Below are 16,236 nucleotides of genomic sequence, written 5' to 3'. Positions count from 1 at the left end.
GGCGACCAACGGTAGTGCCGATGGCTGGGCAATAAAAAATTTAATAAATATTATAGTAAAAAACGCGCAACTTTGCACTCGGTCGTGCAAAGCTTAGGCACAGCAAAACTGTCGATCCTCAAGTCTGACTGACTGCTACTGCTAGGTATTAACTTGGTTGATGCTAGGTCTTAACTTGGTTTAACTTAACTACGCACGTAGGAAGATATTCCCGAGCGATCATTTTCGGAGGTATCTTCCCTTTCCCGACATTTCACGAGACTATAGGTATCCGCGAGGAGCGGGCGAAGTGGCGGACGTGCTTCGTGTCGGCTCCGCTATTTTCCTATGCTTTGGCGTATTATCGAACGTTTCGTGGAAATTCTACTTACCAGCGATCGACGGAACCTACAAGCAACATGGGGATGCTGGATTTCTGGCAGTAGGCGCATTTTTTCGATTTTTACTGCCATTTGAAGTTCGAGCTCAGCCAGCTGAGCGCTAGGCCTAACGTGAAGGAACCGAGCCGAAGTCTCGGCGAGGCCGTGCGGCGCTCGCAAGCTAACATGAGCCTGGAGAAGGAGCCGTAGACGATGCCGCTTCCCCGGACGAGCTCTCAAGCGGGGGAACGTGGTTATTGGGAGGAAAGGCCGTTTCACGCCCGAGCACGGCGGCGCATCCGCTGTGGGCGAGCCGACGGGGAGCTGTACGAGGCCTAACCCCCGGCTGGGGAAGAAACTGGCTGCAAGATCGGTCGAGAAGCAGTACGCGGAGGTTCCGGAAGGTGCTGAGAAAATTATTATTCGCCCGAAAGGAGGTATTAATCGCATCCTGGAAGAAGTTGGAAGACTGCGCATGCACGTCTACCTGGCCCAAGCAGCCGGGGTCGACCCGGAGGCTGCAGACGAAGACGTAGCATCACCAAACCTGACGCAGCAATATCGATCATGATAGCTAAGCTAGACGCGGTACGAGCAAGCAAGTACGCTGCGATCACGGCACTTCGGGTCGGTAGATCGATGGTCGAGACGAAGGCGTATATTTCCATGCCGGAAAACGGAGGGAAAGGAGTGATCCACGATGTCCCGCTGGATGCAACTCACGAAGAAATCCTCGATGCACTTAGAAGAAATATGAAAAACCCTTCGATTATTGGAGTCAGAAGACTAGGAGCGAAATCCAAATCTGTATTGCTCCTGTTTGAAGATTGGAAAGTGCCGATGGAAGTTTACCTCCGATGCTTCCCCACACGCTGCTACCTATGCAAGAAAAAAATATGAAGTGTGTGTCACCTGCGGAAAACTTGGACATCGGGCCGACGTTTGCCCGAACCCCGACGACGTCAGATGTCGGGGATGTGGAGCCGCCAACCCGGAACCAAATCGCAGCTGCGAGCCTCGATGCTTGCTATGCAAGAAAGCCCACCTCCTAGGCGACAAGTGCCGGGAGATATATCGCATGCCGTACATCATCAAAAAAAGATTATGCGAGAAGAAGATGGAACAAGAGAAGCTCCAGGCGCAAGCCCGACTCAAGGCGAGCCCCAGGCCACCAAATTAGCACCTATAGAGGAAAACCGAGGCAGAGCAAGGGATGCTACCAGTGACCAGGAGGGGCAGCAGTCGAGAGAGAGATCTAGTTCGAGACCCGGAAGGAGGTCCAGTTCGTGGTGCGGAGGGGGCGGCCAGCAGACTCCAGCCAAGGGGCCTGCTGACCAGGGCCGAGTACCTGCCAACCAGGGCCGGGGACCAGGCCTGCCGCCCAGGGACCCCAAGGACCCATGGGGGAAAAATAAAAAAGAAGAAAATATCCACTCGGCAAGCTTTGGTAGCAAGGGCTCCCAGGCTGAGAAAGATGAGATTAGCTTACTTAAGAAACAAATAGAGGAGCAGAAGAAAGCAAACATGAGGTTAGAACGATTGCTGAGGGAAACCCAAAATCAGCTGATCGCACTAAAAACAGAGAAGGGCCCCGCAGAGGCTCCCAAAAAATGCAACACCCAAATAACTCCTCCTGCTCCTGTGCCAGCTTCATCTTGACCGGCGGAAGAGGTCATGAATGTTGATTTTACGAGACAACCCCCTTCCAAACGCAAGGCGGGGGAGACCGACCCACTGGCGAGCTGGCAAAAGAAAATTGAAACGTGGCTGACAAAAATGGACAAGGAGAACGAAACTATGAAAACAGGACAGCTACAGAGTGGAGGAGCAATTGCGCTATTACAGACACAATTGAACCAACAGTCTTGCAAGATAGACGCCCTGAGTGCGTCGATGGATACCTTAGGCACGACAATAGCTAGGCTGTGCGAGATAATCGGGGCAATAGAAGCGATTCTTAATAGAAATGAATAAACGTTCGGATAAGAAAAATGCCTCCACATTCTGGCAGTGGAATTGTGGGGGGTACCAAAGGAAGAGAGCGTTGCTGCAACAATACCTCGAGCTACAACAGGAAGCACCCGTAGCCATAGTCTTGCAGGAAACGGGTAAGGCCCCTGTTAGGTTATCGGGTTACCAAAGCTTTGACAGCGGCAAGGGGGATAAATGCCGAGTCACCACCTTCGTAAAGTGAAACATTGCAACCATAGTCCATGATGTCTCCCCAAGCGAGGCAGAGGCTGTTCTCGTTGAGATTATCACAGGAAAGAAAAATAGAGACAGCATATTCCTGCTGAATGTGTACAGCACACCCAGGCAGAAGAAAACTAAATTCATTACTTTATTACTTTATTCCGCAAAGCACTCAATTAAAGCCGCAGCTGGGAGACCGCTCATCATTATGGGAGACTTCAACGTGGCTCACGAGGAATGGGGATATACCTACAGAGACGCCAAAGGTAGGCGAATTTGGGAGAATCTACAAACGCTAGGGCTTACTCTACATACTGACCCATGCGTCCCTACGCGCACAGGCAACAATATAACTAGGGACACTGCACCCGACCTCACGATAACCCATATGGCGGGAACAGTAACGTGGAGAAGCACAGGACAAAATCTAGGCAGCGACCACTTTATTATTTCGCTCACGCTAGGAAAAGGCGTCAAGACTCGCCTCATCAAACAGCCGAAATTAACGCAGTGGGATAAATTCAGAGAAATAAGAAAGGAGGCCTCACTGCCGCACGATATCTACAATATCGACGAGTGAACACACCTCCTTAAAACGCACATAGGACAAGCGACTACAACTATAGAGGATGAGGGCGCACCCCCAGTGCTAGACAGCAAACTGCTGAACATGTGGAGCAGAAAGAGTAACCTGTAGAAAAGACTCAATGCACACAGATGGAACAGGAATATCAGGCGCGAATTAGCCAGACTCAATAAAGAAATCAAAACGTATGCGATTAAGCTCAACGAGCAGAATTGGTACAGCAAGTGCGATGAGATGCAAGCCAATATGAGTCTCTCCAAAACCTGGAGCCTTCTGAGACATCTCATCGACCCTAGTAAATAAAAAATGCAGGCTAGTACACACCAGGTGAAAGCGAGGCATGACTTCGTTGGCACAGATGACGAGCTCATTAGCGAGCTCCAAGAGACATATCTTGGAAAAATGTCACAGTTTCGCCCTAAGGGCGAATCAATGAATGCGATAGCAACACAGCAATGTCATACGAAGTAAGGTGAGCGGCTTTGGTAGCAATATGAATTGTAGTAAACATGAGCTGATTAAGTAAGCAGGTGTGCTGCGGCGTAAGTAGACCGACATGAAGAGAGACTCGATGACCACGAGAAGGCGCGTGTGAAACAGTGGTGTTGATGAGAAGCGCTTCCCGTGGGCAGCACGTGCGAAGGGACACACCTGTAGAGCTGCCCTGCCGATCCGGGCAGCATTGCATGTGTAGCGTGCGTTGGAAAATGTGGCCCGACTATTACTAACTGAATGAACAAGCGTGGTGTGAGCGCGCACAAACAAACAGGAATAGATCACACTGAACGACTGCAGACAACGACTGTCAAAACGCTGGCAGCGAGCGTATATACGCCGCAGCGGGCGAAGGTACGTGCGGTCTATCGCTTCAACGGAAACTGAGCGGCGAATGCACGGCGCATAAAGGTCAGAGCCGTCTGGAGATAAGAGACGGTGCGGACGAGCGACGAGCGCGGTTGTTGGCAGCGTAGAAGTGCCCCCCCCCCCCCCCCGCGCGCTCCCTCCGGCGCTGGCTTCCCGCTTCCTTGCTTGCGCGTGGCTGCGCTATCACGGAGTGCGTTCGCTCTCCGTGATAGCGCGCGTCCCCGCACGCTTCCGCTCGGGCATACGGCGCGCGGCGAAGATTTTATCTATAGGGAACCTCACGGCGACGGCGACGGCGACGGCGACGGCAGAAATCCGGTAGAAGTGTCCATATATTTGCTATCGCAATAAAACAGAGAGCGATGTGTTTAAGGACTACGAGGGACCTCCCAACCCAGATCTCGATGCCCCCATCACCTCGATAGAGGTTAGAGCAGAGATTAATAACCTCAGAAAGAGATCGGCCCCGGGTCCGGACGGGATAAAGAACACAGCTCTCAGGAATCTAGACGATGAGTCTATCATCGCACTAACCAAATACGTGAACCAGGTGTGGGATACAAGAGAACTCCCAAAGACATGGAAACAGGCGGACGTAGTCTTTATTCCAAAGCCAGGCAAAGTGTACCCGGCTTAATTGAACAACATGCGACCAATTTCCCTCACCTCGTATGTAGGAAAATTGATGGAGCATGTTGTTCAAACGAGACTGACCAGGTACATGGAGGAGAACGATCTCTGGCCGCATGAAATGGTTGGATTCAGGCCGGGGCTCAGTACACAAGATGTCATGCTCAGACTTAAGCATGATATCCTAGACCGATATGGCTCAACTGACACCAGGGCGATCCTATAGGCCTCGACCTCACTAAGGCATTTGACAACGTTAGCCACAAGGCTATCTTGGCAGGCCTCGAAGAGGTAGGTGTGGGTCATAGGGCATATACATACGTCAAAATCTTTCTGTCACAGGGGGAGGCGATCGAATATAAAATTTCTGGATGTAAAGTCCCCTCCCATCACACTTGGGAGCGAGGGGACTCCTCAAGGGTCGGTGCTATCACCCTTCCTATTCAACATAGTGATGAGGGGTCTCCCGGCGGAACTCAATAAGAATAAATCAATAAAATTTAGCATGTACGCGGATGATATCAACATCTGGGTCATCAGTGAGAGTGACGCAACCATCGAACTTAAACTACAGATAGCGGCAAATATGGTGGAAGAGTATGCGGCCCGCCGAGGCTTGTCGTGCTCGCCACAGAAATCGGAGCTATTAATCATTTAGCCAAAACATCAAAGGGGACACGCTGGGAGCATCAGACCAATCATTGTATTTATAAACGGAAAGGAGGTTCCCAAGGTGGAGGAAATCAGAATTCTGGGCATGTATATCCAGAGAAATGGATACAACCTCACGACAATCAAAAAGTTAGAAGGATACGCGGCGCAAGTCACGGGGATCTTTAGGAGAGTTGTACTCAAAGGCAGGGGCCTCAAAGAGAACAGCCTCCTCAGGCTCATGCAAGCCTTTATTACTAGTCGAATAGCGCATGCCACACCGTATCTTGTTTTTAAACAAGAAGAAAAAGACAAAATAGATGCGATCATTAGGAAGAGCGTTAAGAGAGCCCTATAACTCCCAGACTCGACCTCGACAGACCTTCTTAATTCTCAAAATGGGGGTTCACAACACTCTAGTTGAGCTCACTGAGGCAGTACGAGTATCTCAGTTGGAAAGATTAGGCCAGTCCAAAACAGGGAGAAAAATCATGGAATGGGTAGGAATCCAATGTGACAGGGGTGCCCCGACTGGCAAGAAGGACATACCGTTGGACGTGCGTAAACGCTTCCGAATTGCCCCCCTACCTAAAAATATGCACCCTATCTACAACAAAGAAAGGAGAGCTCGCAGGGCTAAAGCTCTAGTAAATAAACTTAAAAACATGCCGGCGCATAAAGTAGCTTACGTGGACGCCGCTTGCGGCAGAGACGGGGCTGCGGTATCGACGGTGGTAGATGACGACGGGTGCGTTCAGATAGCGTGCTCCACGTGCACGAGGGACGCCTGTATAGCCGTAGATGACGACGGGTGCGTTCAGATAGCGTGCTCCACGTGCACGAGGGACGCCTGTATAGCCGAGGAGTTTGCAGTGGCGCTCGCTTGTGCGGGTACAAAAGCGGGAGTCATATTATGCGATAGCAAATTATCTATCCGAAATTTTATCAAAGGGCGAATCTTGGAAGAGGCCCTCAAAATTCTACTCAAAAACCATCCTAGTAGGGACATAACTTTTGTTTGGGTTCCGGCCCATGAAGAAGTCGCAGGTAACGAAGCCGCTCACGAGCTCGCCCGATACCTCTACCACCAGGCAACTCTAGAGCAGCCAGTTCCAGGGATCAAAAATAGCATCATCACGTACAGGAAAATTGTAGGATCATTACAAAGCCGAAAGAAAAATCTTTCCGCCTCCGCATCGGCCTCTCTCTCTGGAGGACGCTCGCATTTGGCGGCGCCTCCAGGGAAACAATTATACATCACCATATTCGATCTGCTTAACTCAGACGAGGGACTATAACGACGCCCTCTGCAAAATTTGTAAGGAGAAAGGTACGTTAGACCATGTAATATGAGAGTGTGCTGGTTACCCAGGGGCCAAGGAAAACATTGACAGTAGAGAAGCCTGGGAGGCCTTGCTCCAGAGCGAGGCTGAAGACCAGAGTCGAGCAATCCGTCTGGCCAATGAGACCGTGAAGACTCACCATCCTCAACGCGCGGGGACTGCTTCGCCCCCCCCCCCCCTACCTACGTGTAGGTTAGAGGCGGGCACCCCAGCTCGGTGGAATAACAAAGTTTTCAATCGATCAATGGCGAGACTAGCGCTGCACGCGTCGGCGCCTACGAGCGACAGCGTTCCTGGCATGCCACAAACGCAGGCAGGATAACCAAGGTTGGCACAGTGCCAAGAACGTTGTTCCTTGCCGACGCCGAACGCGTTGGGGACTAGCCACTCGATATCAATCAGCCAGCTTTTTGTAGCGTTAGCTACACTGGCCTAGCCAAGCCCGTTTCGCGCGGCACATCAAGAGCCGTGCTGCGCATGCGCAAGGATCAGTGATGTCACACGACTTGCGCACCGGAGCCACCGGAGCCGGCACCTCTCGCGCACTCCACCACCGCCGGTCTGCGCATTCCAGAGGAGTGACGTCGTAGCCGTGGTAGACGCACTGGCGCCGGCGCGCGCTCGCTGTGCAGTCGCCGTCTGACACTGCGCTGGAGCCGCTGCGCTTCTGACTGGCGTTTGCCAGTCTGGTATAGCCATGGAGAAGGAGAGCGCAAATGCTGCTCAACAGCGCAGAAGAACGGAGAGCAACGTGACGTTGAGCAAAAATAAATATACATGTGCCACATAATACGTATACCGCGTGTGTGTCATTGGAGCAGCAGTAAGCATGACAATCAAGCTAATCCTTGACAATCTAGACAACCAGGAAAGCTAAGAATAATCAGCTGAACCTTTGCTAACGCTACGTATATCCTGGCATAACCGAGCTAAGCCACTGCAACTTTTTTTCCCCCTGGCTCAGCGCGTCGCGAAGAGAGCCCAGGGTCGGGAAGGGAGGGAGCTGGCGAGGAAGAGCGCGGTCTCCTCCTCCTCCTCCTGGCTGCCATGGCTACGGCGCGGCAATTTCTTGATACGAACCACACATTACATAAGTAATGGTGCTGGGCGTGTACTAAAAATCCTTATTCCAATTAATCGACGTGTTTTTCCTAAATTCCTTCTTATTTTAATTACTTAGTTGTGTTAAACATTTCTCGCGGCGCATAAGCTTATTCATATTTCCAGGTAGCACACAGTTTCTTGGCTTATTCATGCCATACCATCCAACGTTTATAGATACTTTTTTTCTTTTTTCAGACAACAACACATCGTGGACTGGCATGACTACAGACAGAAATTAGAAGCCAACGGCCCGGAAACCATAGAAGACATCGAGGCGTGGGCAAACCTGCTCAACGGCACGATCCAGAGCGCAACGCAAACGGTTAATGCCGAGGCAGAAGGCGTGCAAATCGATAGCCGCCTAGCCCACCTAATGGAGGCCCGAAACTCACTCAAAAAGCGCTGGAAACAACAACGCCATAACAGGAAACTGAGGAAAAGAATCGCACAACTCAACGTGGAAATCGAAAAACACAGCAAGGTGGTAAAAGTATCTATAAACGTTGCAACGGTATGTTCTTCTTGCCAGTCGGGGCACCCCTGTCACATTGGATTCCTACCCATTCCATGATTTTTCTCCCTGTTTTGGACTGGCCTAATCTTTCCAACTGAGATACTCGTACTGAAAAAGTCTCTATAAACGTTGATACCATCTATATACATCAAGCAGATACACGCAGGACGTTGAGCTTGTTAGAGAAAAAAAAAAAACGTTTTTTTTTCTGTTTTTTTTTCTTTTTTTACTAACGGCCCTTTCCTTTGCTACTGTGTCGTTTCCGCAAGTCAGGTATTTCTACTAATTCATGTAAACTTCTGTGCATTGTGTTTACGTTGTAGCTTAGTGTAGAAGATAAAAGCCAGTTGGTGTAGCATTGCCAATAGATAGACAGATAAAGAACATTATTGAGGTCCTGAGGCATTGCCAAGAATAAAAAAATTGTCGCAGTTTCACCCGAAAGGCGAAGCATCAATTGCGATAGCAAATTAGTAGAGAGCTACCTACGGAGTAATGATAGTAGTTTTATCAGCTGTATTAACTTGGACATGCAGCAGCACCAGCAACGTGCAGAACTATTGTCGACGTCGTCGGCGTTTTGCCCGCGTTCGCACCGAACGCGCGCGGCGTTGGTGACTGTTGCCGGTGCCTCTGGGGGCGGCTCGGAGGTTTTCGACGAGATCATAATGGGACACTCGTCGAGCAGCGTCGGAAATCTTACCCACCTTCTCGCCTCGCAACGTTTTATTGCGATAGCAATTATATGGACACTCAAAAGCAGATTTCTGCCGTCGGCGTCGCCGTCGTCGTCGCCGTTGCCGTGAGGTTCCGTATGACGTCAATGGAGATGAAATCGTCGCCGCGCGCCGAACCAACACCCTCTAGAAAAATATGAAGGCCTTAGCTCTCTTCGCGTGACGTCACACGATGGGGCGGATTGAAAAAAAAAAAGATATGGAACGCTGTTCAAGAGAGGTTGTCTCGCAGGTGCATTGCGCGGAAACATTTTTTTCTGCAAGAACAAGCATGCATGTATTTAAAAAAGAATAGAACGCCAGAAAACTGTAGCAGCAAAACATTTATTTACGAAGCCCAGTTTCTTTTTGTGCTGGCTTTATATTAGAAGCAATGCATGCAGTTATTTGGCCTCGAGAGTTGTGGCTTTCCTTTTTTTTTTTGATTTATCGGCAGCGTCGAGAAGTTTGTCGTTCAGCTTCCTACAAAAGTTCTTTAGCAGAATGTTGGTGCTGCACCGCAGGATGTGTTTAAGCACTAATTCAACTGTGTGGCCATTCTCACACGTATCGAAGTCGGACTGCTCTTCACTAGCCAGCAATTGTAGCGTCATTTTCGTTACCACCTGGCGTTGTTCAGGCATCATAAGCAGTGCTGGCTCTGTAGCGAGCTGCTCTACTACAACGTAGCTATGAGCAACTGCGTTAAGTGCAAACATTGATGGATAAACTAAACCTCGGTCCAGCTGCTTCACAAGACCATAATGTTCGTTTGTGGCAGAGACTGCGATCTTCTTGTCCACGGTCAACGAGTCCCTGCATTGCTCGCACTTCAACTTTTTAAGGGTCCCGTATACTGCATAACCTGCAACGTAGACGAGGACTGGGACGACGTCCTGCATCTTCGTAAGAGCCTGGCTGGTAACAACAGCGTTGCTGCTGGGAAGCAATGCCTCGACTTGCTTTCGGACACATTCCCAGTGCTGGTCAGGGGAAACTGTAGGCAAGGTGCTCTGCAGGCGCAGCTTGTTTTCGACTTCATATATCTGCCTGATGGAGATGTGATATTGCGCACCTGCCAGCTGCCTATACTTTCCAAACCGATCTTCAAGGCAGTCTGTCTGAATCCTCCCAAAAAGGACATATGACATTCCAAGCTCTTCGAAGCTGTACCTAGCGAGCTCAACAAGCGCATAGGTGGTGTGTTCGAGAGCAGCGTGAGTCTCCTTTGTCAGAGTACCGTTGTCAAAACCTTTGTTCTTCCACTCATCCAGCCACTTCAGAAACATGTGCAAGACGTCAATTTTTGGATCGTTATCAATGGAAAGCACTGGTTGTTGGAAGTGATCTGTAAGCCTTTCTCCCTTCCATGGAGTTTTGACGTTTACAATTTTCCACCACTTAAGTATGATCTCGACGAATGTAGCCGTGGCGTCGAAAGAGAATAGGTTGTGCTTTGCTCCAAGAGCACGTAACGCCTCTGGTAAATAGTCATTGAAGATTTGTAAAGCAAGCTTTACGTCCTGCCTTTCAAGACTCGAAGGGTAGAGAGCTTTTCTTGACAGCCCATAGCCATATTTCAACAGCTGGTCACACTCTTTGCTGTGAAGGTCTCTGATTTTTGCAAATGACGCTGTTTGCATTCGCTCTGATTCTGGTGTGTCTCCTTGGATCTCCGGGAAGCAGAAACAAATTTGGTCATTCTTCTGATTGATCCAGTTATTTCGTATGCATTTTAGAATGTGCACTGGGTCTATAACGAAGAACAGCGGCCTTGAAGGGTCTGATGGATGTTGGTACACAATTCTGTTACACGGAGGTGATTCGAAAAGTGACATCGCTTTTCTGTTCACAGAGTTGTTGTCGCTGACGACGCACATAACCCGGTACCCAATCTTTTCCAGCCCACAAATCACGTCTTTAAGCGTCTTTTGCAGGAACTCCGCCTCTACTCGGTGCACCGGCACGATGTGCGCAACTTCTTTGAATTTACACGTAACGCTGCGCACCATGAAAACGAGCGCACAGTTAGCAGCTTCATTTCTATTAATTGCAGCGCCGGTAATATTGCCTCCTTTGTAGTCAAAGTAAGGTTTTATATGTATTTCATCAACCATAACTGTGACAAAGCGCTGGTCATCTTTCAGGTCAGAAATTCTTGTTGTCATGTAGCTGAGGAATGTTTCACTCTGATGCTCTTGTTGAGGACTCATACCATAAGACGAGCACACTGATCTTATCGTCATATGATGCGGCAAGGTGATGCTTCCATGGCTACGTATGAACGCGTATGCATGGGGCGATATAGTGAAAACAATACAGCAAAACATCATGAAATCAGCAGAGTAGCGCCTGCGCTGTTTTTTCGATAGGTGCAAGGTGACTTGCTCTTTCAGAAATTGAATACAGTTGGCGTCATCTTCTGCTTGGGACGTGCAAAGCTGATCAAGCAGTAAACAAACAGCCTCGCAAATTTCGGCGACTGAGTTGGACATCAGGTCACAGTCCCACTTCTCGATGCCTTCCAGGAGTTCCACCATACCCCTTTTACTGTTAGCGATTTCGGGAACGCAGAGATTTGCACCGAGCTTTTTTACGGCCGTTTTCATAACGTGTAGTGTCACGCTCAAATCTCCTTTCACGCAAACAGAGTATTTCAACCACGGTGCTTCATCGTCGACAATGTGAATGAGAAGAAGCCTTTCATTTCTTTCGATAACATCCCAGAACTTCATCCCTTGGCTCCTTAAGTGGTTGGCAAGTTCGCTCACACTGTTGACTTTATCCTCCTCGCGTGCTCTGATAAATGCCTCGTTGGATTCAGCGATGGCTTTCTGAAGGGCTGCATTCTCTATTCGCGCGCGCTTGGAGTCAGGATCTTCCCTCCTCGCGGTCTTTCTGGACAAGTAGCTCGAATGATTCGGGAACTTCGACGGTACAGCGTCTGGGCGAAGGCGCACATGAGATAGCGGCACTGTCATTACGCGGCCAGTTGCTTGATCTGTATGCGTCGCGTCTCGAATAATGTCCTCGTCCATGAAATGAAGTTCACATACCTAGAAAAAAAAATACGCTCCAATCAGCAAAGCGACGGCTACAGGTCACACAAACATGCGGCTCATGAGCCACTTACACATGTACGTTTATATTCTTTCAATTAACTAACACCTAAATAAAAAAAACTTACCCTGGAATGTTCGGTGACCGTGAGGTTTTCCCGTGGCACAGCGCGAATCCAAGCGTCCCTTAGAGCTTGATCTCTCGGGAACTTGAAGACGTGCACCTTCGTGTCCCCCGTGTAGTTTCCGCGGCATCGAGGTACACAGCATTTGCACGGCATCGCGGCGGGATTCTTTTCACAGCGAGGAAAACACGTCCGACTGAACAGCGAAGAGATGTACGACTGTACATACGCGCCGGGGAATGAGTTTCTGGAGACGCGCGATCAACGCGCACCAGCGCGATCCGGACGCGCGGATGCGTCGTGTCGCGGCGACGGGCAAAACCGCAAAACGCGCTCGCCGCCTCATGCGTCCGCCCCATCTGCTGACGTAGCGCGAGTGGAAAGGGAAAAGAACTAAGTCCTTCATATTTTTCTAGATGATAACCGGCAGTCGGGGCCATGCAGACCCAGACCATCAGGGTCCGCAAGGCCGTGTCGCAGCTCCTTGCTCATGGAGAGGGCTGCTCGGTGAAGTGGGCCCTGCGGCTCTACGAGGCGGCGGCCACATCACGCCTGCGGTACGCCCTCCCGCTGGTGGCGCTGCCGCCACGCCGCCTCGAAAAGTTGGAGCTGCAGCACCGGGCGGCCATCCGACTCTGCCTGGGCGTCCCCCGGAGCTCCCAGATTGCCGCTACCCTTGCGGAGGCTGGAGCATGGCCCCTGTCGCTCCTCTTCCTGCAGCAGGGGCTGAGTCACGTCGACCGCCTCCACCATGCTCCTGATGGCAGAGGCCTGCTGCGTCGCCTCCAGTCCCGGCCTTCCTCAAGGATGGGTCAGCTGTGCCGCCTCTACGAGGAGGTGGTTGGCAACCCACCGCCGAATGCGGTACAGCTGCCCCCACCGCAGAGGCCTCCTGTCCCCATCGCCACGCAGCTGCCCGGGATTTCGAAGAGGCGCTCGCCCGCTTGCGCCCTGCAGCAGACGGCCGCCTGCCTCCTGGACGAGACCCTCGGAGACCACCTCCTGGTGTACGTCGACGGTTCGGTGGTACCGGACACCGGCTCTGCCACGGCGGCCTGCACGGCACCAGCCCTGCAGAAGAGCAGGCAGTGTCGACTGCCCAGACACGCCAGCTCGACTGCAGCGGAGGTGGCAGGCCTCCACCTGGCCGTCGACCTACTCTCCGAGGAGCTTCCTGGGGTACCAGCGGCCATCCTCTGCGACTCCAAGGCAGCCCTCCTCGGCCTGCAGAGGCCAGAAAGCGCCAGCCTTGGAGTCGCACTGCTGTCTACCCGGCTGACAGCGCTGCAGGACGCAGGCCACCCGGTGTCCCTGCACTGGATCCCCGCCCACGTAGGGATCCCGGGCAACGAGGCAGCCGACACCCTGGCGAAGGACGCCCACCACACCACTGTGCCCCTCAGTCGGGCCGTGACGGAGGGCGACTTCACTGGACTGAGGCTGCGGCGACACCTGGCGACCCACCACCCAGACAAACGGGTGGCACTGGGATGCCCCCCACGACCACTCCCCCAGCGAGGCCTGGCTCGCAGGGAGACCTCGCTCCTTCTCCGGCTCCGCATCGGCTGCAGCTGGACGGCAGCACGCAGCTACCGACTGGGACGAGCGACGTCCCCGGCCTGCAGCTCCTGCGGGGAGCCGGAGACGATCGAACATCTCCTGCTGGCCTGCCCGGCGTACCTCCAGCAGCGGGGCCCACTCCTGCAGGAGTTCCGCCGCCTGGGCCTCCCCTCTGGCAAGGAGGAAGATCTCCTCTTCCCCGGCCGACACCACCTTTCTGCACTTCGAGGCGTCGTGGAGTTCCTTGACTCGTCAGGGCTCTCTGCACGCCTCTAAGGACATTTCTACAAGCGGGAAGGCCTCACGGCCTCCCACCCCACCCCGGGCCTGACCGGCCTGGCACAACACCCCTGCAGACTCTGCAGCACACCAAGGCCTTCCATCTCGGCCTGATACGTGCCGCCTATGCCTGCCGGTTTTGCTTCGCCCAGCCATGGCGACTCCACTCTATCCCTTCTTTCGCTCCCACTTACCCCTCCCCGTTGGCGCTGAGCCGTGCTCCCTCAAGGGCTGCAGAAGATAGCGCCAACCTTTCCCTTTCCCTCAAAAACGACTTATCATCATAAGTGGTTCTTGAGGAAAGGGAAAGGTTGGCGCTATCTTCTGCAGCCCTTGAGGGAGCACGGCTCAGCGATATGATGATAAGTTGTTCTTGAGGGAAAGGGAAAGGTTGGCGCTATCTTCTGCAGCCCTTGAGGGAGCACGGCTCACCGCCATATAGAGGGTGTTGGCCGAACGCTGTATGTGCGAGGGAAAGGGCGCGAGGGGCACGCGCTTTCACGGGGAATGAACGCACGGCGGAGAACAAACGCGCGTTCTGCGCCGTGCTCCCTTAAGGGCTGCAGAAGTAGGCGTCTCTTTCCACCTTTACAATCACCATATATGTAGAGCAAACGCACCTTCTTCCGACGCACGAAAGGCCGTGGGGGGGGGGGGGGGCAGGGAAGGGAGGCGACGTTTAGCTGCGGCACCAAGTGCCTATTGATATCAGAGGCTCCGGCAACAGTCACCAACGCCGCACGCATTTTGAGCGAACGCGGGCAAAACGCCGACGGCGTTGACAACAGTTCCGCGTGTTGCCAGTGCTGCTGCATGTCCAAGTTTATACAGCTGATAAAGCTAATATCATTACTCCGTATAGCTCTCTACAAATTTGCTATCGCAATTGATGCTTCGCCTTTCAGGTGAAACTGCGACAATTTTTTTTATATAAATACGCATTTGGTGCCGCAGCTAAACGTCGCCTCCCCTCCCTTTCTCCCCCCCCCCCCCCACGGCCTTTCGCGCGACGGAAAAAGTCGTGTTGCTCTCTTTATATGGTGATTGTAAAGGAGGAAAGAGACGCTTAATTCTGCAGCCCTTCAGGGAGCACGGCGCAAAACGCGCGTTGGCTCACCGGACGTGCGTTTCCTCCGGAATTTTGCGGATGTTTATATGACTGGTGTACGCGTGCCTATGCTGGAAGAAGTATAAATGGCTGATGATTTTCAAGTAAACTTCCAGTTGGTAATCAGCGCTTTTTTGTGGTACTTGTTTCTTCGTGTCCTTGTTTTCTTCGCGCTGTTCAAACCTCAGTTCAAAATCATGAACCAACTAGCCCTCATCAAGACCTTACTGAGCAGAAACCCCTCTCCTTCCCTCTCCGTCGCCTCCTCCGCGTGCCTCGCGCGCGATAGACCGCGCGCTTCCGGGCTGCCTTCCTCTTTCGCGTGCGCAACTTTCACTCACACACACAGCGTATGGCGCTCGGCGACGATTTTACCGCCATTGAACTTCATACGGAATCTCACAGCGACGGCAGAAGTGCGCTTGGAGTGTCCATATTGCTACACGCGTGTGGTATTTGATTGTTTGACCGAGGCGCGCGGGCGCCATCACTCGAGAAAAGAAGAGGAAGAACGAGCTGGTCTCGCGCTGTGAACCTAACCGGTCAGCGCTGCAACCGCTGTTGTAAATGCAACCTGTAAATAGTTGCCCGTCTTACTGACTCGTTCTTCGCGTAACATCGTGGTGGAGGTGGAACGTTCCCCGTCCTCGCCACGGAGCTCCGAAGCGGCCGCACCGTCGTCTCCTCAGCCATGGCTTCCGATGGAAACACCCCGTCGCCACCTACACCTGCGGCGCCTACCACAACGTACGTTACGGTTCCTAGTCTCCGTGATCCTGGGACATTCTCCGCCCAAAATGGCGTTGACGTCGACGACTGGCTCAGCATGTATGAGCGTGTTAGCCGAAGCCACCACTGGGACCCTACCATCATGCTTGCCAATGTGATATATGTAGCGCCTCAGCATGCGGCGCCCGTCAAGGAAGACGAAGTTGTCATTGGAACGCGCGGCAGGTGCAGAGCGAGAATAAAAATATCAGTTCGAAAACTCAACGCTGTCAGGGCTGGATTTTTCTCGTGTTAGCTCCGACAGTTAATGGTGACCCGATAATGAACACGCAACCCCAACCATCCCGCATGGATCCCGCCGGCTCTTCCACCCAGCCTACCGGTCCTGACGCCCAAGAAGACGCCAGACCTAACAG

General features: G+C 52.2%; 1 protein-coding gene across 1 annotated transcript; it reads right to left on the bottom strand.

Moving 5' to 3' along the window:
• Positions 1-2,724: 2,724 nt before the first annotated feature.
• On the bottom strand, positions 2,725-12,532 carry LOC125945109 (uncharacterized). The gene is made up of 3 exons (XM_049666686.1): positions 12,148-12,532; positions 10,954-12,016; positions 2,725-2,801 (listed from the first exon to the last, which is right to left on the bottom strand). The coding sequence occupies exons 1-3, from the start codon at positions 12,298-12,300 to the stop codon at positions 2,725-2,727; spliced, it is 1,293 nt and encodes a 430-aa protein (XP_049522643.1). The 5' UTR covers positions 12,301-12,532.
• Between the last annotated feature and the right edge of the window lie 3,704 nt (positions 12,533-16,236).

This window comes from Dermacentor silvarum, chromosome 4 (genome assembly GCF_013339745.2).
Source record: "Dermacentor silvarum isolate Dsil-2018 chromosome 4, BIME_Dsil_1.4, whole genome shotgun sequence".
Lineage (NCBI taxonomy): Eukaryota > Metazoa > Arthropoda > Arachnida > Ixodida > Ixodidae > Dermacentor > Dermacentor silvarum.
This window is presented reverse-complemented; position numbering and strand designations above follow the sequence as displayed.

Coding starts and splice junctions, on each gene's coding strand:
- LOC125945109 (XM_049666686.1), bottom strand. CDS start 12,300: ATGCCGTGCAAATGCTGTGTACCTCGATGCCGCGGAAACTACACGGGG. Junction 12,017..12,147: donor CGGTCACCGAACATTCCAGG/GTAAGTTTTTTT, acceptor TTTTTTTTCTAG/GTATGTGAACTTCATTTCAT. Junction 2,802..10,953: donor CATGGTGCGCAGCGTTACGT/GTAAATTCAAAG, acceptor GCGTCTCTGTAG/GTATATCCCCATTCCTCGTG.